Here is a 24,799-nt window from a genome sequence, read left to right as displayed (position 1 = left end):
CTCACTGCAACCTCTGCCTCCCAGGTTCAAGCAATTCTCCTGTGCGTCAGCCTCCTGAATACCTGGGATTACAGGTGCACACCACCACACCTGGCTAATTTTTGTATTTTTAGTAGAGACGGGGGTTTCGCCATGTTGGTCAGGCTGGTCTCGAACTCCTGACCTTGTGATCCACCCGCCTCGGCCTCCCAAAGTGCTGGGATTACAGGCGTGAGCCACCGTGCCCTGCTGCACAGGTGATTCTTATGCTCACTGAAGTTCAGAATTGCTTAGAGTCCAATTTTATATAATAGTTAATTTGTAAGCCAGGGCTGCTTTTAAAAATAAGTGAGATGCAACTCTTATTAAGATATAACGCAGTTTGAAGTATGTGGCCTAAAGTGGAGTATGAATCCACATGCAGGAATCACTGCGATTTCCCATGGATACTTGGGATTGAAAAAGGAAAAAAAAAAAATACTCTCTCCTGTTTGAAGCCAAGGCCATAAAATATATTTTCTCCAATCTGTAAATCAGTAATTTTCATAACGGTAGGAAAAAGAAAGATAACTCAAGCAAATCAGAAACTTCTGGGATGCTTTTTCAAACTCCACCCTTCTGCTCCTCCTTATTCCCTCTTCGATATCCAGCCCTCCCTTCCTCATCCCCCTCCACAGCCCAGCAAAAAGCTCTCAAATATTTTAAAAATGTATTTAAATTGATGTTTTGGTTATTTAACATACTTAACATCATGTTCATTATAGCTCAGGCTGAAGGTCAAAGTATTTAAAACTTAGTTACCTGTGTACTATGAAGACAAGTGAAATAACATTTATTAAGCTTGTGGCTGTGAAGTAGAGGGAACTAACATTTATTGAAGAATTATAAATTTATGTAACAATCTATTGCTCAATTTCTGATGCAAGGTGTGACTTATGGGTATTATTATTAGCATTTGTGTTATTGTTACCACTTAGTGAGAGGTAAGAGAAGAGAGGCAGAGGCCAGATCATGAAGGCACTTCCATACTTTGCTAAAGTGATTCTGAGTCACTGAGAGCCACTGACAGATTTGAACAAGGGTAGGATATGTGTTTTGAAACCATCACTCTGGTAACAGAACAGAGAAAAAAAATGATGGCTTAGGAGAGAGTTCATCTGGAGACAAAGATTTTATAGACCATGTATAAAATTGTAAAAGTGAGATTTAATGTTTTTTTGTTATGGTAAGTGGCCAAGGGAAATTTACTGGTGAGAATTCATGACTAGTTTGGCTTATGAGCATTGTATAAATGAATTGCAGTAAATATTGTTTTAAATGTCAGTTACTGATTTTAGAATTATATATATTGCCCTTTGAAATAATTATTATTGGTTTAACTCTGCTAAGCCATTGCTATTGGTTATAGTGGAAAGGAGTATGACATCTGGTTATTACATTTAGGTTAATATTTAGCATGCTGGCTTTTTACCTCAGCTTGTCTAAAATATACTCTTATAAGCTACTAAATGGGTTTATTTATCTTATTTTAGTAAGCCAATCAAACTGGGTTTTAGGTGGAGAGGAGAAGGAACTAGAAAATGACCTAAAACACCAATGTGAACCACGTGTTCCACTAGTCTACCTCTTTGGTCTTTGAGATGTATGAGGAAAAGAAGCAAAGGGGAAGATGTAAGGAGGGAAGAGGAGAGAAGGAAGCAAGAGGGAAGAACAGAAGGATGCTCAGGAGTGCCAGCATGCCTTCAGAAAGACTAAATGGATCAAGGCTGCCAAAGAAGGGGGAGCACCCCTGTCCCAACCCTAGGATCCTGGCAGTGGTTCCTGGTCCCATTCTTCCTAAATCATGCTAGGGCATCATTTTAACAAGGGTCAAATATCTTGCTTTGCATCATCCTTGCTTTCTCGATCCAGGGCTATAAAAAAAAAAAAAGGAATAAAACCCAGACACAGAGCCAGAGCACCCCTATGCCAAATGTCAAAGATTATAGGCTAATTTCACCTGTATTCTCTTTCTACAGAGATTATGGAGCAAGAAAACTGAAGCCAAGCCACATCAAGGTTTGACAGGGATGAGATACCTGTCAAGGATTCATAGTAGAGTGGCTTACTGGGAAAGGAGCAAAGAATCTCTTCTAGGGATATTGTAAGAATAAATGAGATAATTCACAGAAGGGATCTGGAGCTTTTCCGGAAAAAAGGTGCTGTGACTATCTAAGGTAACTAAACAACTTCTGGGTATAAGTTTGTTTTTGTGGAAAATAAACTAAAATCTCTACTATTTAACAAGGACAGCTGTATCAGGACCAAAAGAAGGCAGAGGGGTGTTTTCTTCCTTCCTCTACCAGTTTGTTCTTCCAAAGAGGCAAATACATACAGGGAGACATAGCACAGATGACCTTAGGGAATGGAATGATGCCAAAGGCTATTGATGTAAGAAAGAGAGATTAACTCAGTTTTTGTTTTGTTTTGTTTTGAGACAGAGTCTCTCTCTGTCGCCCAGGCTGGAGTGCAGTGGCATGAACTTGGCTCACCGCAAGCTCTGCCTCCCGGGTTCATGCCATTCTCCTGCCTCAGCCTCCTGAGTAGCTGAGACTACAGGCACCCACCACAAGCCCGGCTAGTTTTTTGTATTTTTAGTAGAGACGAGGTTTCATCGTGTTAGCCAGGATGGTCTCGATCTCCTGACCTCGTGATCCGCCTGCCTTAGCCTCCCAAAGTGCTGGGATTACAGGTGTGAGCCACCGTGCCCAGCAACTCAGTTTTTTATATATTTTTCTTTTAAGAGAGACATTCATCCTGTGTATTTAGTAAATTACCCTGGACTGTATTTACTTTAAATTTTATTATATTTATTTGGTAATTGGATCTATGGCTCACCTGACTGTATGGGGTAAAGGTCATCCAAATATGTGGTGAGTACTTGGTTGTGAGCTGGCTTCTGAATTGGTCAAGTTTTTGAACTGACCAAAGACTATTTATTTATTTGGTGTATCATCTGCAACTAACTAGAAAAACTGTCTAAAACTGTCTTAGTCAAGAAAGATGTTTATTGAACAGAACAAGCAGTGCAGAGGTTGTTCAGGTCCACGAGCTGAGTGATCCATCAAAGGCCCAGGGGTAAATATGTCTCTGTGACCTGCCACCCTCAGTGTGTCAGCTTTGCTCTCAGATTGGCATCTCTTCTGGTTTTAATTTGGCTGAAGTAGTGCCATGTATTCCATCCCAATAGAAAAGGGTCCAGAGGACAGAGAATGCTATCTTCTCTTTGTTCTCTTTCTTGGGAGTGAAGAAACTTTTTACAAACAATGACTTGACTGAAGTCCCCTCACCTTTCCTTGGCCAGAATTAGATCATATACCTGGTCCTTAAACAAAGATGGGCAAGGGACTTGAAGGAAACATCTGGAATGGAATGAATACTGGGGGGTCAAACACACAGTTTACTTTGCAAGCATTTAATAGAAACATTAAAGAGATAATAAATCCAATGATGCTGATTTGTCCTTTAAAATGTTGACTTAATTTTTGTTACTAGTTAGCAGTTATCTCTTCAAGCTAATAACTATCTGATAAGGACGAAGCCACAGAAAATATCAACCCCTAAAAATTAATTAGTTCCAGGATAATTATCTTGAAGATAGAGATGAACCCATGCTTTTTTTACTAAGCTATTTTTTTTTCAGAGCCATGACATGGAGTCCAGGTACAGAAAAACAGAAATAGATCATCTCGTTAAATAGTTAACACATGTTGGCAATCATGTGTTTAGCTAATAGAAACAGAACAATAACATAAAGAAGGTCTAGATTTCATCTGTGTTTGGCTATAATGTAGTGATACCCTTGCTGTAGAGTTACTTTCTCAATAGATTTATTCTGACTAATAGTAATGCTGATTTCCTTGACAACACACTGAGAGCAAGAGGTACCTGACATAGAAGAAGCTAGCCTAGGTTTTTAATTTATCATTAAATAACTCCAAAGTGTGTAGCATACATGTGAAAGTAGACGTGGGTTTTATGTTTGTTATTAATTCATTCCTGTTTGCTTTATCTCCTATGTGGAAATAAAGATGAGGACTATATTGCTACATTTCTTAGATTATACCACTCATTCCTGACACAGGGCTTTATACATAGTAACCTCCCAGTAAGGTAGCTGATTTATCCTGATTTTGTTTCAGCAAACATCAAGAATCTTCTCATTTTGCAGGCTTAGGTACCTAGGCTTTTTTTTTTTTTTCTGAACTAGACAGGTTTAAATCTTGGCTCCTTGTCTTATCTAGTCTACCTGCACCTAAGTTTCTTGATCTCTAAAGTGGAAATATTAATGGTATCAACCTCATGAAATTGTAACAGTGATTAAATGGGCTAACATGCATATATGGCATGACAGTGTCTGAGATATAGTAATCATTCAATAGAATTTTATTTATTGTTATTCAATCTTCACAGCCCCCTGATTAAGGTGTTATTTCAAAACTACTGAAATTATAGAAAATAGTGTTTAATTCTGCCTTGGAATGTGTCCAGTGGTTATCATTATAATGTGCTGAGTGCTCTATGTATGCCTTTGATAAATCTTATGCTGTTGGGTGCATATGCTGCCTGAGAATATATGGTAAATAACAGACAATCATTAGCTCTCAGTGAAAATTTCACTGGGAAAAATAACTAATTTTCTTCAACAGGTAGTTCATCGGTCAATCTTGTCTTTTACATTATACCCTTACTATAATAGTCTCTTGTAGATACCAAGAAAATACAGCATCCCATCTCAGTAATGGACCCAGTCCTCCACAGCAACTCACACTCTCCTTCTCAAAGATGTGAAAATACATTACAGATTTTTTTAATGCTATCTCAAGTTGTATGACATACAGCAACTTTCCATCCATAAAGATGAAAAATTTACAGCCTTCTGACACAATCTTGTTTCCATGGAAACAGACCAGAACTAATCGATTTTGACTGCAACACAATCATAAAAATCCCGACAGAGAGAGGGAAAGAGAGACACTACTAATACTACAGGTTATGGACCAATACAATTTGCCAAACTGTCTGCTGTTCTGGAAAATTAGGCAAGATGAGAACCCATAGGCCATGACTAATGGAAAAAAATAAATTTTTCCTTAGTAACACCACAGCATATCTGAAATGTTTACAATGCTATTTTTCTAGATTCTGATTCATTAACAAATATTAGTCTTGTACTCATTGTATTGGCTGGCTTCAAGTACTTTCATAAGATTATGTTAGCATCATAGTACACTGATAGGTGAGGCTAGGAAACTGAAATGAACTAGTCAAATCTATTTTTCTGTAGTTATTTATATACAGCTTAGATCTTTTAGAACAAATCATATAATAGTAAGATTCAAGACAAATATGTCAACTATAATAGAAAAAGTCATAATTTGTGTTTGTCAGTAGACATTTTAGAGATTACTTAGCTTCTTTGGGACTGTTCTTCATTTATTTTACAGGCAGAGAGTTGGACTAATTGTTAAATCCCAGGTATGTCTTTTAATTAGCATCTTGGAAATTCCTCTTTGGCATCTAGGTAATTGTTCTAACTTCATTGTATATCATCCTCTCTGTTCCCTTTACTTAAAAATTGGTAGTTGTGTGAGTCTTGACTCTTCACTCATCATCGTTTCACTTTTTTTCCTTAAGCAATGCCATGAATATTCTTAGCTTCAGCTTCAACCAGTGACTGCTCTTTTTTTTTTTTTTTTTTTGACAAGGTCTTGTTTTGCAGCTTAGGCTGGAGTGCACTGGCAAGATCATAGCTCACTGCAGCCTTGAATTCCTGGGCTCAAGCAATCCTCCTGCCTCAGCCTCCGAAGTGCTGGGATTACAGTCATGAGCCACCATGCCCAGACTCATCCAGTAACTTCTTAATCAACTTTACCCGAGCCCAGACAGCTTTCTGAGTCTCAGATCCATATTTTAATTCTATATCCAGATGTCTCACAGCTATCTCAAACTGAACAGGTTCCAAACAGAATTTATTATCATGCCTTACAAACCTCCATTTCTCTGTTGTGTTAATGTCGATTTGTGGCTTAAGCTGGAAACCTGGAAGTGAGCTTAACCCTATAACTTTAATTCACATCTCCTATCAAGTCAGTCACAAAATCTCATTGTTTTTCTCTCTCCTATACTTGTGCATTAAATACACTCTTCTGGCTGTGGTTTTTCTCCCTAACTTATTGATGGCCTACTATTAATGTATTCCAGGCACTGTGCTCATCCTTTAGGTTCATTTTCTCATTTAAATGTTATATTAGCTCTATAAAGTATGAACTATGATTATCTCCATTGTACAGCTAGGGAAATTATAAAGAATAAAAAAGCTTCAGGAACACAGCAGAGTCAGGCCTTGAATCCAGTTCTGATTTCTAAGTCCATGCCTTTTGGTACCAGAGCTATAGTCAGATCCTTTACTTCTCTTCTTTTGACTATTGAGTGGTGTCTAACTGCTTTCTTCTAGGGCAGTTGTTCTCAAAGTATAGATTTTAGACAACTGGGGATTCCTGGTGCCCTTTGTGTGGGAGCTTTGAGTTCTAAACTACTTTCGTAATAATACCAAAATGGCATTTGTCTTTTTTCACTGTTTTGGCACTTGCACTGATAAAGCAATAGGCATGTGCTAAAACTGCTAATGCTTTAGCAGGAATCAATGCAGTAGCATCAAACTATAGGCGTAGTCTGCATTTTCTTCATTGCTGCACACTCTCAGTAAGAAAAATAATGCCAGTTCACATAATACATCTCTGATGAAGCAGTACATATTAATTTTATTCAAGCACAACCCTAAAAATACATATTTTTAACATTCTGTATGAAATAGGAGGACTATATAAAGTATTTGACTGCATACTGAAGTGTCCTAGTTGTCTCTAGGAAAAGCACTTGTGTGATTGAGTCAGGAGCTGAATAAGCCACTTTTCTTTTTTTCATGGAACACCACTTTCACTTGAAAGAATAACTGACAAACTATGGTTATTCAGACTTGAGTATTCGGCACACATTTTCTCAAAAATGAACAAAGGGAAAGCCTGTCATTTCAGGAAAAGCAAATGACAGCATTTGTTGTCAATGTCAAAATTTGAGCTTTCAAGAGGAAATTGGAATTTGGGAAAACTTTTACCTGCCACTGGGAGCTTGACAGCCTACCCATACATTACAACTTTTCTCATGACATTAGTGGTGATAGTAACAAATGCGATTTTTGGATATTATATAATAAAATTTGTCAAAATCTGGAAGACCTTCATAACAATGTGCCATTTTCCAAATAATTCGTGCATGATTAGGTAAAAGACCTATTCAAAGGACAAGATAAATCAAAAGTTCATTGATATGGCTTTTGATTTCACACAACTAATTTAATAAACTACCATTTGTAGAGTTTTGACATGATATTAAAGAAGGATATTCACAGTTATCTGGAAAGGCAATTAAAACACTCCCTTTTCCAGCCACACATATGCGTGAGAATTCTCTTCATATATTTCAATAAAACAACATATTCTATCAGACTGAACACAGAAGCATTTATGAAAATCTAAATGTATTCTCTTAAGTGACATAAAGATATTAGACTAAATGTGAAACAAATTCATTCTTCTCATTAAATTTTTTTCTGTTTTGAATAATATAGTTGTTTTCATTAACCATCTATTGTCTGTATAAACATACAAGTGCTTATTATTAGTTAATAAGAATTTTTATATTTTTTCATTTTAATTTTTAATATGGTAAGTATGGATAGCTAAGTCCCCCAATAAACAAAAGTTCTTTGGGTTCATGAATGATTTTAAGAGTGTAAAGAAATCCTGAAACCACAACATTTGAAAACTACTGCTCTAGGATCACTCCCTGCCTGTCCACGCTTCATACTGCCACCATCTTTCCAATCTTCACATTGATCATAACACTCCCCATCCATGGCATACTTTCATGTGTAGTACAGGGTCCTCAGTGATCTATCCTGCCTAACTTTAGAGTTTTATGTCATACCACTCCCTTCTGTGCAGGGTGATGTCCACCCATAACGAATTGCTTGTCGTTGCTCCCAAACTCTCCATGCTCTTTCTTGTCTCTGCATCTGCACACATGCCACCCCCACCCCACCTGCTCAATGTGTCTCTACTAATGTGTCTTCCTACCAATCCTTTCCCAACCACCACCACCATAAGACCACAATCAAATTCCAACTAGCCTGCAAAACCTACTCCAATATCACTTCCTCAGGGAAATTTCTCCAAACCATACCTCTCTCTCCCTTCCCTGGGATGAACATATTGATACTTTTTATGAACCTCAGACAATAACCAGCCATATATAACTGTGTTATAATTATCTGTATAAAAATCTGCCTCCCACATTGGACTGTCAGCCCCAGGGAAGTGACCATGGGTTCCTGGTTCAAACAGAGTACTGATTCGTAGAATCCCTCCATAAATATTTTCCAAATAAATGATTTTGAGATCCTTTCCAGATTTGGAGTTCTGCAGTTTATTCCTCAAATACGATATACTGAACCATAATCTTTTTACTAGTTAACAAAGGGATGTATTTGCTTTACCTACACACATTCATCCACAGGCTTTTTGGTTTTTAGTTAAAGAGATCATCTCCTAAGATTTTTTTCATATCTTTTTTGTCCTTGCAAAGACAGCTCTGGAGAAAATTTGATATATTAAATTTTATGTATTTTAATAAATTATAATGTGCATATAATCATTAATAATACATATATTCCACACCAAGGCATCAGTAAGAATTAATTTTTAAAGTCTGCTCTAATATGAATATAAAATTATGTAAGAACTCTGTATAATAAGCTCACAGAGTACAAGAAAGGAGAGGAAAAAAGTAAAAGAGAACTGCCAAAGAACTATGAGGGATTTCCAAACAGCAAAATTGTCAGTGAAGTCATGAGAAACTCTACTCACTAAATTCTTTAATTTCTCAGCCTACCCAAATATTGGGCAAACCCTAATTCCCTTGCAGGGGAAAAGCTGAGAGTCTGGAACTAGCCTATCTTCCGAGGACTTAGAGACAGCAGTATGGGAATTTCAACGAGACGTTTTTACTTTCTTTTGACCAAGATTCAAATTCTTTATTCCAGCCCTTGATAAGTAAATAAGAAGGTAAAGGACTATTTATTTGTAAAAAGTTTTTCATGATTTTGTGATGGCACCTTGTTCCATATCATCTCAGATAAATCAGAATAATTTGTGAAAGTTATTCGGTGATTTCCACATTAGATATTTTAAACCTAATTTTATTTCTAAAACAAAAACCAACCAGGAGAATCCAATTAAGTAAAATGTATGTATTAATATAAATTAGCTATTCCCATCTGGAAAAGGGCAGCCATTTCTGTGTTGAGGTGCCTCAACGATACTGAGGCTGAGACAGGTTAGATGATACAGGCATACTATTAGCAACAGACTCAATACTAACCCAGATCTCCCATTCCAATTGCAGTGTGTTTTTCATTCATTGTCAATAAAGACATCAAAATTAGTTCAAAACCAAATCCTCAAATCAACCTTTTTTTTGTTTGTTTTTCTCCTCTAAGAAAGCGACCGTGTTTCATAGAATTTCCTTAAGACATGTTTGTCGTGCTGTTTCATTTTCATTCAGCACTGGAGAAGAGCCACAGCCATTCAGTTCATGGCAGGTGATATCAGACAGATGGATTACACATCTTTAGGTACTTAAGGCTTGCAGAAAATGCTCAAACTCTTTCTGCACTCAAAAGCATAAAAGCTGTGATTATTCCACACAGCTTAGAGTTGGATTGATGATGTGATCATCAAAATTGACATAAGATTGCTAAAAATATTAGTTTTATTTTGTGCTGCCTCCCATAAATTTAGAAAACACAAAATAAATGATCAGCTGACTTTTGAGTAAAACAGAATTTTTCTCAAACCTTTCGATTCATGTGCTATACAACCTGATGGAGAAAAAAAATGTGCTGCCCAACTATAGAACAGAAGTTCTGTTCAAAATTAGTAGAGAAAAATAACATAACTTTTGACAGGCCTGCTATTTTATTTTATAACTTATATAGAATATACCTTCATAGTAGCAAAAGATATAATGACAATGTTATATCATAAATACTAACTCAAAGAAAAGACATATCTTACGTTAAAAACACTTTTTGGGCCCAGTGCATTGGCTCACCGCTGTAATCCTAGCACTTCGGGAGGCCGAGGCAGGCGGATGGCTTGAGCCCAAGCGTTTGAGATCAGCCTGGGCAAAATGGCGACTGAAACCTCATCTCTACAAAAGATACAAAAATGATCCAGGCATGGTGGAGGGCACTTGTAGTCCTAGCTACTCAGGAGGCTGAGGTGGGAGGATCACCTGAGCCTGGGAGTTCAAGGTTGCAGTGAGCCGTGATTGTGCCACTGCACTCCAGCCTAGGTGACAGAGTGAGACCCTGTCTCAAAAAAATAGTAATAGTATAATATAATAAGTAATGTTATAGAAACACTTTTTTGTCATTGGAATAGATCAGGGAACTAGTAATTAAGATATAAACAAAAAAAACCCACACACATAATAAGCTATATTGTTTTCTTATGTTATTAATAGATCCAGAGCTTCTGATTGTAAGCTCAAATATATGTACTGAGCTGCCAAGAATTAGAGGGCCATTTAGGGATAAACTACTATGGAGCCTAGAATAAATGCGGGGGCAAAGGGGAATGGTAGGAATGGGGAAAATGTCACAGATGACTTTGATCATGACTTTGGTGCCATAGTGGTAGGTTCTTTTATAAGATGACTGATGTACTTATTTTATTTGGTTTGTCATTGTTTCTATATTCTATCTATCTTGATTTTTTAAATGTGATTTTTGGCATAATGCAAAATAAAATAACTCATATTTCGAAATTTACATAGCTGATTTCTTGTGGTTTTGATAGTTCTATTATGTATCCTGCAAATAGATTTTTGTTCCCTTCCCTGAGAAATTGAGCAGGGCCACTCCATCAGTCTGCCTTCCCTTCTTTCTCATCCAGGTGATCGGCATGTGTGAGTGTGCCTCTATACACTGCACTTCTCAGTTCATTCCTTTAATTCCGTAGTCACAATGTGGTTCCAGCACAGCAAGAACTTGTTTAAAGAGTGGTTTGAATTGTGAGGATGCTTGAAACCATAAAAGAGGGAAAATAGCTAGGGAAACTGAAGATAATTTAATTATGATAGTTTACAATAATATAGTGCTTACTAATTCCAAAAACTATTCTAGACACAACATAATTAACTCATTTATTCCTTATGATAACCCAGGAGGTCGGTTTCCCTACTACCCTCATTTTATAGATGAATTCAAGCAATAAGGGGTTACTTTGTCCACGATCACACAGCTCATAAGCGGCAGAGCCAGGGTTTAGAACAGACAGAGTGTAGCACCTGAGTCCATGCTTTTAACCACTATACTAAATGGAAGATTCAGGGAAAACGTCAAAATTGTCTTGGAATAATTGAAGGGCAGCAGATTGAAATAAGGAGTAGACATATTCTCCATTGCCTCATAAGGAAACAGAGTCTGGCTTAATAAAAGAAAGGAAATACTAAAGATAGGTAGATTTTTCTGGCAGCAGTGGCTTCCATGTCCCTGCTGGTTGGTGATCAGATCTTTTCTGGAGCAGCAGTTGTCAATGATGCTGACAACGAGAACAGTGGTTGGGTTTGGCAAAACTTCATTTTCTATCCTCATTTGTATGAGTCAGGGATGTATCACAATAATTGTATTGTTACCAGTACTTCTTTATTTGGGGAGTTACAAAGTTATGAAAAGGCGGGGGGCAGGATGCAGAATAATTAAGCAATTTTATTGACAAACTTTACTGGCATTATTCTTTTGCTGAAAGTACACTATATTTTGGCTTAAAGTGTCAAAACAGAATTTTTTAAAATGCTTTTAAAAAATGGACAAAATTATATCTATTCTTGAGGTAAAATATAATGTTTATATATTATATATACTGTACATTGTAGAATGGCTAAATCAAACTAATAAACATTAAGTACAGACTTTTGATAGATTTATGAACTTGGCTTATTGAGAATGAGGTTGAATGATGATATTTTCAAGTTCAAATGTGTAGTGCAGTACTAAAAGCATGACTTAATGTTTATAGCTTTAAAAAATTACTAAAAAATTACATTTTGGTTGATGTTCTTATGCCCAATCGCTTGCTTTCCTAACTCTTGTGCAATTTTTCTTTTATTGCAGGTAATTCGTATGCAAGAAGCTACACGTAATTAAATGTGCAGGATGAAAAGATGGCACAGGCACTGTTGGTACCCCCGGGACCTGAAAGCTTCCGCCTTTTTACTAGAGAATCTCTTGCTGCTATCGAAAAACGTGCTGCAGAAGAGAAAGCCAAGAAGCCCAAAAAGGAACAAGATAATGATGATGAGAACAAACCAAAGCCAAATAGTGACTTGGAAGCTGGAAAGAACCTTCCATTTATTTATGGAGACATTCCTCCAGAGATGGTGTCAGAGCCCCTGGAGGACCTGGATCCCTACTATATCAATAAGAAAGTGAGTATTGATTTTAGACTTCTAATAGATCTTTAATGAAACTCTTAACTGTAATATACTTTTCTGGGCCTTATATACAGCATCACAATTTTTCTTCTGTTAAAGATTTTATAATACTCTTCACTGTCACTTATTTTTATCACAATATAATAAAACAAACATTTATAAGAAATGAAGTCAAGAGTTGGTTACAGTGAGGAAATATGAATAGATGAATGATTTCTACAATTTCACAGTGATAATTCAGATAGTCAAAATTAAAATTAATATCAACAAAGTGAAATATCTGTTATGGCTGACATATTCAAGCACAGGGTAGACTACAGAATAATATCTATGCAGAAAAGAATTATGAGCATATGTTGTACTTAATTATTTTTTAGTTCATGACTGACTTGATGTACCTTCACAATAATTTGTATTCTAGAGGACAATAAATAATCTTCTGCTTAGCATCCTCCTGTAGCCAGACAATACATGAAGAAGCATGTTCACCCAGAGATTCCTTTCCCCCCCAGTAACCTAGAATATGATTAGGATCTTCTCTTAACCTTATATAGTTTGTGGCATGCTAGATTCTGGATCATGTATACCATTAAAACATCACCCTGAAGAAAAAAATGTCAAAATTGGAAGACCAAAAAGAAAGAACTTTCAAATTTTCTCCATCCATACATGATTTAAATTAGTGGTTATGACTGTGTTTTCCTAATGCTAAAATAAATGCATAATTGTATCAGAATTAGCTGGTTTCTATAGTTAAACTAGCTGGGTGATATTTTATAGAAAATATAAAAAATAGGTGGTACACACTATGCTTTCTAATTGGATATTAAGGCATTTTATAACCACGATTTATATTTTACACTTACAAGCGTAAAATAGCTCAATGTAGAAACTAAAGATAAATTAATATCAACTATGAGTTGATGACTTATAGATTATGGAAGATATTGAACACCTTTATTAGTCAAAGCACATCCTTTTAAAAGTTTATAATTTATAAAATCAGTGATGGCTAAAGGCAATGACAACCATTCAGACATGGAATTAGTCCTGTTGTTCTAAATAAGTACTTCTCAAACTTGCACATCCATACAGAATACCTCAAGATGTTTTAATTTGCGGATTCTGAATCCATAGATCTGGGCTAGGGCCAGAGATCCTGAATTTCTTACAAATCATCAGGCTGTTACATGGCCACACTTTGAATAGCAAGCTTTAATGTTTTATTTAAAGTCATAAGAGTACATGTAAATAGCTAAACAGAGTCTCCTTTTTCCCCTTTTATAGCTAGTTTCATAAAAGGTGACATTTAACACATTCATGTACTTCTAAAAATAACTTATTTCAACAATTTACTATAGAATTGATAAAGAAAAATTTGAAATGTAGTTATGATGATTACAATAAGTCACCCCCGAAGAAATTGGAAAAAATATCCGGTGAAAACTGTTGCTCTGAAGGATATGTTTGTAAAGATATCTTTAAGAAAGGAGGCATGATTTACTCTGCTATGATTAAAAGTATTTGCTACTTAAAGAAAGGAAGTGTCCTTAAAAAAGAGACTCAATCAGGCTGGTAAGATTAAGCGGGAAACAAAAGGAGAACAACAGAGGCAAACGTTAGTATTTTCCAAGGGAGACAGAACTTTAGTAATAGCACTGAAAGCATTTTCTTCCCAATGGCCAGGCCACCTCATTGTGGAGGGGCTACACTGAACTACCTAACACATGCTCTTAAACATTCCACATCATTTGATTAGGTCAGCTGGCTTGGGCTCCATATTCAGCAAGAAACCTTCTGACTACAATTTGTTTTCCCCTAAACCTGCTTGAAGAAAAGAACGTGATCGTTACATCACTACAATTATCTCAGTCCATATGAAAGTAATGTATCTCATTGTAAATAAATACACTGGAGGCCAAGCATGATGGCCCACACCTGTAATCCTAGGGCTTCGAGAGGCCAAGACAGGAGGATTGCTTGAGGTCAGGAGTTTGAGGCTGCAGTGAGCTATGACTGTGCTACTGCACTCTAGCCTAGGTGACAGATCAAGGTCCTGTCTAAATAAATAAATAGGTTGGCATTCTTATTTTATGTACCAGGTTTTCAAGTTTGGTTAATGTGAGTCTGCCACTAAAAAACAGAATTGTCCTCCGTTGTTGACAAAGTCAATTTTTATTGCCTCCATGGCTGAGAGCCAGACTTAGACCCTGATTTATTCATAGTGGCTGTGAACCATCTTGAGAGACATCTAGACAGTCTTTACGGTTGGCTGCACTGCTTTCGTTTATGAAGTATCCATAAAGATGAAGATTGAGGTGCTATTAAACAAGGAGGTAATTTGTCATTCTTAGCATAGAAGGAGTAAAGTAAGAAGCTAATGGAGGAAGTTTTAGAATTTAAAAATATGTTATGAAGCTGTGTTAATTATATGGAAAAATACAAGTAAAAGGCATTTAAAAACTTTAAAGCATTATGTAACTCTTTACCATCATTAATTAGTGATACATTTTGAATACCTAATTTAATTAAATGAGTAACATCACAATGTATTTTAATGGCATTTAATTTGACCAGGGTACTATTAATAATAGTGACAGTGATAATCATAACTAACTTTTCTTGTGCTCATACTGTGTCAAGCACTGCTAAGTTCTTGAACTCATTTACTATATAGTGAACCAGTGAGGCAGGTCCTATTGTTAGCTTCAGTTTGTAAATGGGGAAGTGAAGCACAGAGAGATGAGGTAACTTGCTCAAGGCCACACTCCTTAACTGGTGAATCCAGGATCTGAGCCCAGGCATTCGACTCCAGAGCCAGAGCTCTTAACCACTAAGTGAAATTATATGCTATGCCTATTAACATAATAAAATAAAAGGGAAAGTTAAAAAATTGGCTGCATCATTTTTTGAGTTCTCTGATTGATGTGGTCCTAATCATTGAGATGTAAATCTTATTCTTGCCACAAAGTAGTAAAACTTTTAGTAAACTTATAAGATGTGCATCTAAGTAACATTCTAGGAAAAAGAAGCAAGTAACATTCCAGAGTACAAAATAGCTGGTTTAACATACTTCCAGCTGTAGCAATGACGATCTATCTCTCCCCTATTCATCTGTCATTTTCTCAAGTAATTTTCAGTTTAGGTATATGTCTTCATATCATCAGAGCCCCAGAATTTCAAATTCTTGCAATTCTTTCACTATGCAGGACATTAGTATTTTATTCTGCATTTCTCAGAACTCAGGGTTCTCTTTGTGTCAGGTATTGTTCCTGAGACAAAAACTGGGATTGTAGTCTTAAGGCCTGCTCGGTTTTAGAACCTATAAATTCAACGAAGATGCTCTTAGCATGTCAGCTGTAATTCCGCTAGTACTACGAAGGCTAATCTTGCAGGAGGAGCAAAGGGTTGATGTTCAAAGGGATAATTTATTGCTGTTCACTCTGTTTTTGGAGATAGTTCAAAATGAAACTCTCTCCTAATGTCGCAAGCAGAAATTGCTTTTTCAGGGAAATTGTTTCAAAAGAGCATGAGTACCTGAACCTTAAATTACGGTGAGCTTTTTCAAGTTATGCTGTTGTGTTGTTGAATGCCTAAATGGATCTTGACTGTTCAACTGTAATATTAAATAATCTAATCTTGTGACTCCAAGGCAACCCTTTAATGCTTCTGTGCTTCAACAACAGTCTTTCCAAGGTCCACTGTCCTTTACACATAGTCCTACTGCTAGTAAAGAATAGTTTGCTTGCCCGCTTCATAAAACTATTCACATTTATAGTGTGCAGTTTCTGGAAAATTGTTAGTTAAGTAATGGTTGGCTCTATGGTTTTAAATACAAAAAGGCAATGAACAGAGAAACTGTGTAGTTTCTGAAAAATGGTTAGTTAAATAATGGTTGGCTCGATGGTCTTAAACACAAAGGGATAATGAACAGAAAAACTGTTCGGTTTCTGGAAAATGGTTAGTTAAGTAATGGTTGGCACCATGGTCTTAAATACAAAAGAGCAATGAACAGAGAAATTGTTTTGCCTGCCCTTTATACTGACAATATAAATATTTTTGTCTACCTATTCAAACAAAGCACGTTGTCAGCGAACATAAATGTATGGCATATAGCCCCTAGTTAAAGGAGAGAAACATATTATTAAGTAAATGGATATACAGAATAGATGTCTTAAAGGTAAATAGTATCTTTAAGGTAAACCCACATTTAATTAAAACAAGTGTTTATTTGCAAACCAGGCTATTAAATACTGTGAAAAAAATGGAGAAAAGTAGATTACAAGCTCTTTATGCTCAATGGTTTATAACAATTTCTAACCTAGTTCTCACTGGAATGAACACTATGTGTAAATTGCTACTTGACTATAATTACAAGCAACATGTAAAAGAGTACAAATTAATATACTAAGACTTACTGGTAAAGAGAAACAATTAGGGAGTGATCAGGAGGTAGTGTGATTTATTTGGAAGGACATGATTAAGGAGGTGATTGATAGCTGAGAAAATTCCCAGAGAGAAGGGATTTTCAACCTTGATTGCATATTGGAATCGCCTCAGGAAATTTTTAAAAATACCCAAATCTGTGCCCATCCCTCAGAAATTTTCATTCAATTGGCAATTTTAAAATCTTTACAGGACAGCCTAATATTCAGGCAGGATTAAGAACCTCTGACATAATAGGGGGTCACTGTAGGTGGAACTATATTGTAATGTGTTGTGGAGACATTTCCCTGAAATGAAGGGAGTTTGCATTAAATGACCTTTCAGTTGCCACCTTCTTCTAGGAGTCTATGACATTCATATTCAGAGTCATAGGGAGAGTTTGACTAGTTGTGAGTGAGGCTGACAACTGAATTGAATTGGCCATAGCAAAGATGACTCTAGTGGGAAAAAAATAAAAGATGATTCTATCGGAACATGGTAAATAATCACTTGTAGCATAGCTAATGCTAAGTGGATGATTGTAGCTTTCAGATCATAGAATTTTAATTGTGGAATGCCCTTTGAAATGGTGTATTTCAGACTAAATTTCAATGCATCCATCTCTCTTCAGTATTAGCTGAGAAGTTGAACCCTTCTCACATATCTATAGTCAGCAAAACCAGATTATTCAACCTGTTTGAACATTTTAAATCTACAGGGACAATCAGAAGCCATCATAAACTTTGAAGTTAAAAGATTTGATGTGATTAAAATACTTATAAAAGATTATTTTAGTAGCAATGTGTACAGAGTAATCTGAAAAGTTACCAAAGCTGAAGACAGATGGTAAGCTTTAAATAGAGTTGGAATCTGTAACGCTACATTACAATTCCATAAAAAAATTTGTGTAGAATTGTCAGGTTGTATCAGCAAGTTGGAACCTTAGAGATAGATTAGGTAATAGTAAATAGTATCTTTATTTGTAACTATATGTTAATTTAAACATCTAACATGTTTGTAGTTATGATATATCAACTGGTTTAAACAAACAAGTTTGAACAAACAAATTCTATTTTTTAAAAAGTTCTTCATGTATGTAAGCTCTTTAAATAAGCCCATGTCTAATTTAGTAAATTTACTCGTATTTTCTTTTTCAGACTTTTATAGTAATGAATAAAGGAAAGGCAATTTTCCGATTCAGTGCCACCTCTGCCTTGTATATTTTAACTCCACTAAACCCTGTTAGGAAAATTGCTATCAAGATTTTGGTACATTCATATCCTTTTAATGTGAATTGTCTAAATGCTATTTCTAACAGTTGATTTTAAAGAAAATGTCAGTTATATTTTCAAGTATTTGTAAAGTTTCTTTGAGATTAATGGTAACATTGTTAGTTTAATTCATTTATTTGCATTGGTTTTCCACTATTTATAACGAGAGTATTATAGAATGACTACAGCATTATGGAAGAAAATATGTAACCAACCATGATAGTGAATGTGCAAAGGAAATACATAGTAGGAAAAAGAGCAAATCTCCTTACACCTTTATCAGCTTCAATGAGATCATATATAACCATTGCTAAAGATTAGATTATGGTTAGTATTACTATTTGCATTACCAAGTGTTCAAACTTTTATGCCTTAATTGTTTCTGTATCTTCAGCGCCTGGATTTATCCTTCTTTGTGTCCTTCCTTCCTTCTTTCTGTCCTTCCTGTCTTCTTCCCTTCCTTCATTCTTCCCTTTTCCCTTCCGTCTTATTCCCTTCTTTTTTCAGTAAATATTTATCAGACTCCTACTATGTGCTCATGTACCTGGTTGAGAATATATATCAAAAAGTCGAACTTGAAATTATTTACAATGTTAGTCAAAAAGCATATGTAAAAGGGCAGAATATGTTTGGATTTCAAGAAAATTCTCAAGTAATGATAAAATAGAATGGTGATTTTCTGAGGCAGTGTTCAAGAATGGGAATTTTGTATAGGCAGATTCAAAGCAGGCTTCTATATAAACTTAAAGACTGATTCACCTAGAGACAGGGCAAATGAAACTGATAACCTTTTGAGGTATGAATTCTCTCATTCTATGGCTTGATGTTGGAAAGTATTTATATTCTAAAATAAAATATTTATCTCAAAATAATCATAAACTTTCTTACAGGGAAGTCTGGACTTAGATCCCAAGAGAACGTACTACAGCTAATTCTCAGAAGAGCATCAGAATAGTGCTATCTGTTTAGGTGTAATGTGGACTAGATACAAGAGTATAGCCAGATGGTCTGTTGGGGTCCGCCACAATCTAAAGTGTAAATAAAAAGCTAGAAAATAACATTACCTTATCAGCACAAAATTGGATCTCCCTCTTTTATGCTATAAATTGTAAAGGAGTAAGTTACATCACTACAAACCTACTATTTATGATAGAATTCTCAATCAATGTAATCTTTGATTATACTGGGCTCTACATTCTCACACTTTTTACATTGCATTCGTTAACGTTTTATAAGTCAGTGAGGATGAATATATCTGAAGTATACCTTTTACACTTATGGCATACTATAAACTTACTAAGGGATGGTGAGTTCTTCTTCCAGAGCAATTTCACACAACTGATTGGAATGCAAAATAACTTGCATTTGCTTCAAATAGAGATCATTTTTCTATTAAATTCAGTTTTGTGAGTATATGGTATAAAATGAAAAAAAGAGTGCACCAAGGCCATATCACAGGCTTTGAAGTTTCTTATTATTTTATCATTGTTTTAAAACAAATAATATTAATTTCACAGTTTTTGCATCGATAAACTTTTTTGTGTATTTTGGATCATTTATAAATGGCCATGGTAACCTACTAACATTTATTCCTTAACTATAATCTACTTTATTCAGCATGCTTATCATGTGCACTATTTTGACCAACTGTGTATTTATGACCTTGAGCAACCCTCCTGACTGGACAAAGAATGTAGAGTAAGTAGGAATAACTTCTGGGAATGAGAAATGCACACTCAAATTCTCTAGCAATCTCCTTGTGGGTATAGTCTGACTTATGGTTTCCACTTCTGTCTAAGAAAAAGTTATTTTCATAATATGAAAGAAGATAAGGGAAGTTCTTTGGGGGAGCTATTCTTCTATGAGGTAAGTATTTTTCCAACAAAATCATGACAATATCTGTTAAAGAGAGGTTATAAATTAGTATATGCTTTCTGGTAAACTAAACCAATCATCTAGCCTAAAATTAAGTCTCAATCATGGTTAATCATTTCAGGTAAAATACAGTGATCAGTTCAGTAATTTGATGAATTAAATTATTTTATTCTAGTATATAGTGATTATTGTTGTATTCGAATAGAATAGATTTAGGTTTTTAGCTCTAAATTAAGTAGATGTCTTAATTATACATCTAAGATGTCTAAGTTATATTTAGATATGTAAGTTTTTTATACACAACATGTGTGCTGAAACAGCTTAGATGTGTTCTGTAAAAGAAATAAAATGTCTTCCATAAAACTGTGTTCATAAAATAACAGGGATTAGGGGAAACATGATTGGGGGAGAGTAAAACTTAATGGAACTTTGTAACTAGAATACAACATAGAAACCATAATAATCCCAATAAAAAGACACTTGCCCAGTTGATTCTTTTCTAATGTTTGTACCTAAAATCATAGCCATTGAGTTCTTTGTGGCCTCATATCCCAGGCCTCATCCTTTCTCCCTTGAAATGGAGACTGGGGATATTTGTATGATTTCATCAAAATAAAATGCTTCATTCTGTATTTTAATACATGGAGAAAGGTCTAAGCACATTAGTTGTTCAGGATGTTAAACCAGGCCCTTGTTGCACTAAAAGAAAACACTTCTGTGGATGTTGTGTATTAGTATCAAGATCTTTTTATTATTATTATTGCAAGGGATTTTCCATTTAAGTGTGAGAAAAAATGCCCTTCATTGTTTCAAAACATCAATATGCTGGGGAAAACTGTGCATGAACTAACACAATTTCTGCATCGTAACAACATTATTTCATTTTCTTATTTTTCAGTCACATATGAGGTTATTTGCATCAAAGAAACATAGTTTTTAGTGAAACAAAGTGGTTATATAGGCTATTTATATATAGTATAATACAATAATCAGGTATCTGACTGGTTAAGTAAAAAATGCAGTATGCTGTTTTTATTGTTATATTTTTAAAAGCAATGTACAATCGGAGATAAGATAGTGTAACAAATACTGCCACTTTTAGTTCCGTTTTTATAGATTTCTCTGAGGATTTACTGTACCACTCTAAGCCATTATTTGTCAGTTATTTAACATGTTATTTTAAAAAAAATAGTAGCTTGAAAATGCTGCCTAGAAATTATTGTAATAGAGAATCCAGCTCCCATATTGAGGAAAGCCATTTAACTTAGAACTCTCATTTACTATACATGATTTTGGAGTTAACAAAATGGACACTCCTATGTAAGACTACTCTGTATGTGGTTTTCCCAGCAGAAATTATTGAAGCATTTAAACATGTATCAATTTCATTTATTTGTATAACATTATTAAAAGATAGTTAAAAGAAGGCAGTTGGAGTTTGTGACCAGCCTGGCCAACATGGTGAAACCCCATCTCTACTAAAAATACAAACAATGAGCCAGGTGTGGTGGCAAGCACCTGTAGTCCCAGCTACTCAGGAGGCTGAGACAGGAGAATCGCTTGAACCCAGGAGGTGGAGGTTGCAGTGAGCCAAGATCCCACCACTGCACTCCACCCTGGACGACAGAGCGAGACTCTGTTTCAAAAAAAAAAAAAAAGCAATTGAATATACAGGCCTCTCTTTCTAAAGAAGCAGTAATAACTTAGAGATGATTATACCCATTATGAAGGCAGTCTTAGCTTTAGAAAGTTTTTGATTTGCATCATTCAGCTGGAAAACTTTGCTCAGGTTTTCTGATCAATTGTCTTCAGTAGCTTGAAAGCAAGACAGCAGGAAAAAAGCAAAGTAGTAGTAGTTACTACCCCAAACCCTGGGTTCAGTGAAACAGAAGATAACTTAGTTCTGAGATGAAAACTGAAGTCATCGATATTTGAAACAGTCCCTGTACAAAGATGTGGCATACACAAAACCATATTATATAGTGAGGGGAATGTTATATAAGGCAAGGCACTTCTATAGACTGCATTTTATTTAATTTTATTTATACTGCATTTTATTTAAACCAATATATTTAAAATATGAAAATTCAACAATTAAGATTAGCCAAATTTCAAGGTTTTAAAACACCAAAGTTACAGGAACATAGACAGAATTGTTCCTGTGACATAGACAGAATTGACAGCTTGATTATGAGCCTAGTGTGGGCATAGCCACAAAAGATAAAGGTCCCCTGACTCCCACTTACCTGCCCAACCTAGTTACTAATAACCATTTTTGAATACCCATTCTGTGTAGAGCTCTGTCTCAGTAGGCTCTAGGACTCTCTTCCATGGACAGCCATGAACACTTCCCATACATTCCAAATGTACCCACATATTTTCTTAATTTCCCCAAATCAAGAACAAAAGTAGGGACTTTAATCTTATTCCTAGTAACTCTATAGATAACACAGAATTGCCTCAGCATAAACCGCAGGGCACTAACCACTAATACAAGAAACAGAACATACATGTGTGGTGTTTCTAGGCCTTTAAAAGGCCAGCTATCTCTACAGACAGAAATATCACGGTGATTATGTGTGTCACACAACGATCCAAACTACAACACAGTAAACATAAGCTTGATATTGTAAAATATATCTCTTCCTAATAGTCAGCTACTTCATATAAGTAAAGATAGGAATTATTGCTTATGAGATCAATTGAATTGTTGGGGGAGAAAAGGAAGGGAATGTACTTAAGAAAACTAGACTTGAAGATATCTGCATAAATTATCCTTGATGTCTTTGTTCCCTCATATGAAAGAAACTTGTGCAGAAAACATTTCAAAATAATGATCCTAACATTTTTCATATATAAATACTGGTAGGCTGAAAAATCTAATGAATTTAATATGAGTAAATCAAATCTTTGTGGCTTGGGTGAACTGCTCTGAAAAATAAACTTAAATTGTGCTTTTAAAGAACACAATGTTGAAAAACAAGTACTCTCAACTATTTTGGGAAAAAAACGAAAACAGCAATAACATATTGTCAAGACTCAAAGAAAAGAGGGCTAGAAATACATGACATTAAACAGCAAATAGAAAAGTCTTCCACCATTTTGGAGGCTGAAAATTGAATTTAAGCAAGGTTTGAATGATTTAGCCCAATTGCATAGAGATAGTAGGTGATGCAAGGTTAGATTTAAGAATTTTGTGTATCCGTGTATTTTGGCATTTGTGCAAACACACACATATAAAATACTAGTGAACTGGAACATTTCATATGATAATATATACACACACACACACATATATCTATACAGCACGCTCATGCACACACACACACATACACTCAGGGTGGGAGGGAGGAGGGCAGGGAGAGAGAAAGAAGAGAGAGAAATGGGGGGCAGTTTATAACTCTACATGATTCTTAAAAATTGAAAAAAAAGAAATATATTTTCTATGGTAGACATGTAAACTAGCCCTCAAAATGAGTCTACTCATTAAGAAATTTGAATAAAATATTTTATTATTTAAGTAAATGAATCCAAGCTATGTTGCCTCTAAAGTTGTACTGTCCGATGAGGAAGCCACTAGCCACATATGGCTATGGAACCTTGAAATTTGGCTAATATTAATTGTTGAATTTTCATATTTTAGATATATTGGTTTAAATAAAATGCAGTATAAAAAATAAGTTGACTTGCTTCTTCTCATCTTTTCACTTGCTACTAGGAATTTGAAAATTACATTTGTGGCTTACATTACATTTCTATCAGACACTGCTGCACTAGAAGGTCAAACTAGATGATTATCCATAAGATACATGAAACTATTATTCTAAAACCCAAATAGTTAAACAAGATTAGATTCCTAAAGAATATATTTTCTCTTCAGTTTAACTCTTTACTCAGGCTTGTAAAACTAACTAAATGAATAGATTATTTGGTAAATAGAAGTAAGGAACAATATTTTAATGAACTGAAAAACCACAAAAGGATAGGATTTGCTATGATTGAAAACATTTATTTTAACAGTTCAAGCAAAATTGTTAATTTTGGCTTGGATGTTTTTCCTAGGTACACATTCACTGGAATCTATACCTTTGAGTCACTTATAAAAATCTTGGCAAGAGGGTTTTGCTTAGAAGATTTTACGTTTCTTCGTGATCCATGGAACTGGCTGGATTTCAGTGTCATTGTGATGGCGTGAGTAATTTTGAAAATTTGATAAGCGCAAAGGAGTGAAAATAGTCATAGTACAAACAAGGTCTTTGTGTCATATATTAAATATAGAGCTTTCTTGTTAGTCAAGTTAACTATATGGATTGTGTATTTTAAGAATACATATTAGAATACATATTGCAATGTAAATATGTCCAGTAAATGATCAATAAATGGGGTTATCTTCATGTCATATAGTCTTTCTCTTCATCAAAGTGAAGTTATTCATTGACTACAGTTTAATAGCAACAACTGTACTTGGATTAGTTTTGCAAACAAAAGTGTTCATATTAGTGAAAATTACATTGAAATAAAGCAACACAATTTTGTTTCTTAAAAGCAACCTTTAGCATATGGCAGCCTGAGGTCTATAGCAATTCCATTTGTTAAACTCACAGGGCTCTATGTGCCAAACCCAGCATTAAGTCCTTATTTAGTATAAACTT

General features: G+C 35.2%; 1 protein-coding gene across 4 annotated transcripts in view; it reads left to right on the top strand.

Moving 5' to 3' along the window:
* The window catches only part of SCN3A (sodium voltage-gated channel alpha subunit 3), a 116,925-nt gene that overhangs the window by 15,683 nt on the left and 76,443 nt on the right, over positions 1–24,799 (top strand). For all 4 annotated transcript variants that reach the window (XM_055380245.2, XM_055380244.2, XM_019022785.4 and 1 more), the window contains exons 2-6: positions 1,998–2,195; positions 12,257–12,570; positions 18,159–18,277; positions 19,881–19,970; positions 24,210–24,338. In XM_055380245.2, the coding sequence (XP_055236220.1) occupies positions 12,307–12,570; positions 18,159–18,277; positions 19,881–19,970; positions 24,210–24,338 (602 nt within the window). In that variant the 5' untranslated portion in view covers positions 1,998–2,195; positions 12,257–12,306. The remainder of the gene's footprint in view (positions 1–1,997; positions 2,196–12,256; positions 12,571–18,158; positions 18,278–19,880; positions 19,971–24,209; positions 24,339–24,799) is intronic.

This window comes from Gorilla gorilla, chromosome 11 (assembly GCF_029281585.2).
Source record: "Gorilla gorilla gorilla isolate KB3781 chromosome 11, NHGRI_mGorGor1-v2.1_pri, whole genome shotgun sequence".
Taxonomy (NCBI): domain Eukaryota; kingdom Metazoa; phylum Chordata; class Mammalia; order Primates; family Hominidae; genus Gorilla; species Gorilla gorilla.
The sequence above is the reverse complement of the archived record's forward strand: the minus strand, read 5'-3'. Positions and strand labels throughout refer to the sequence as shown.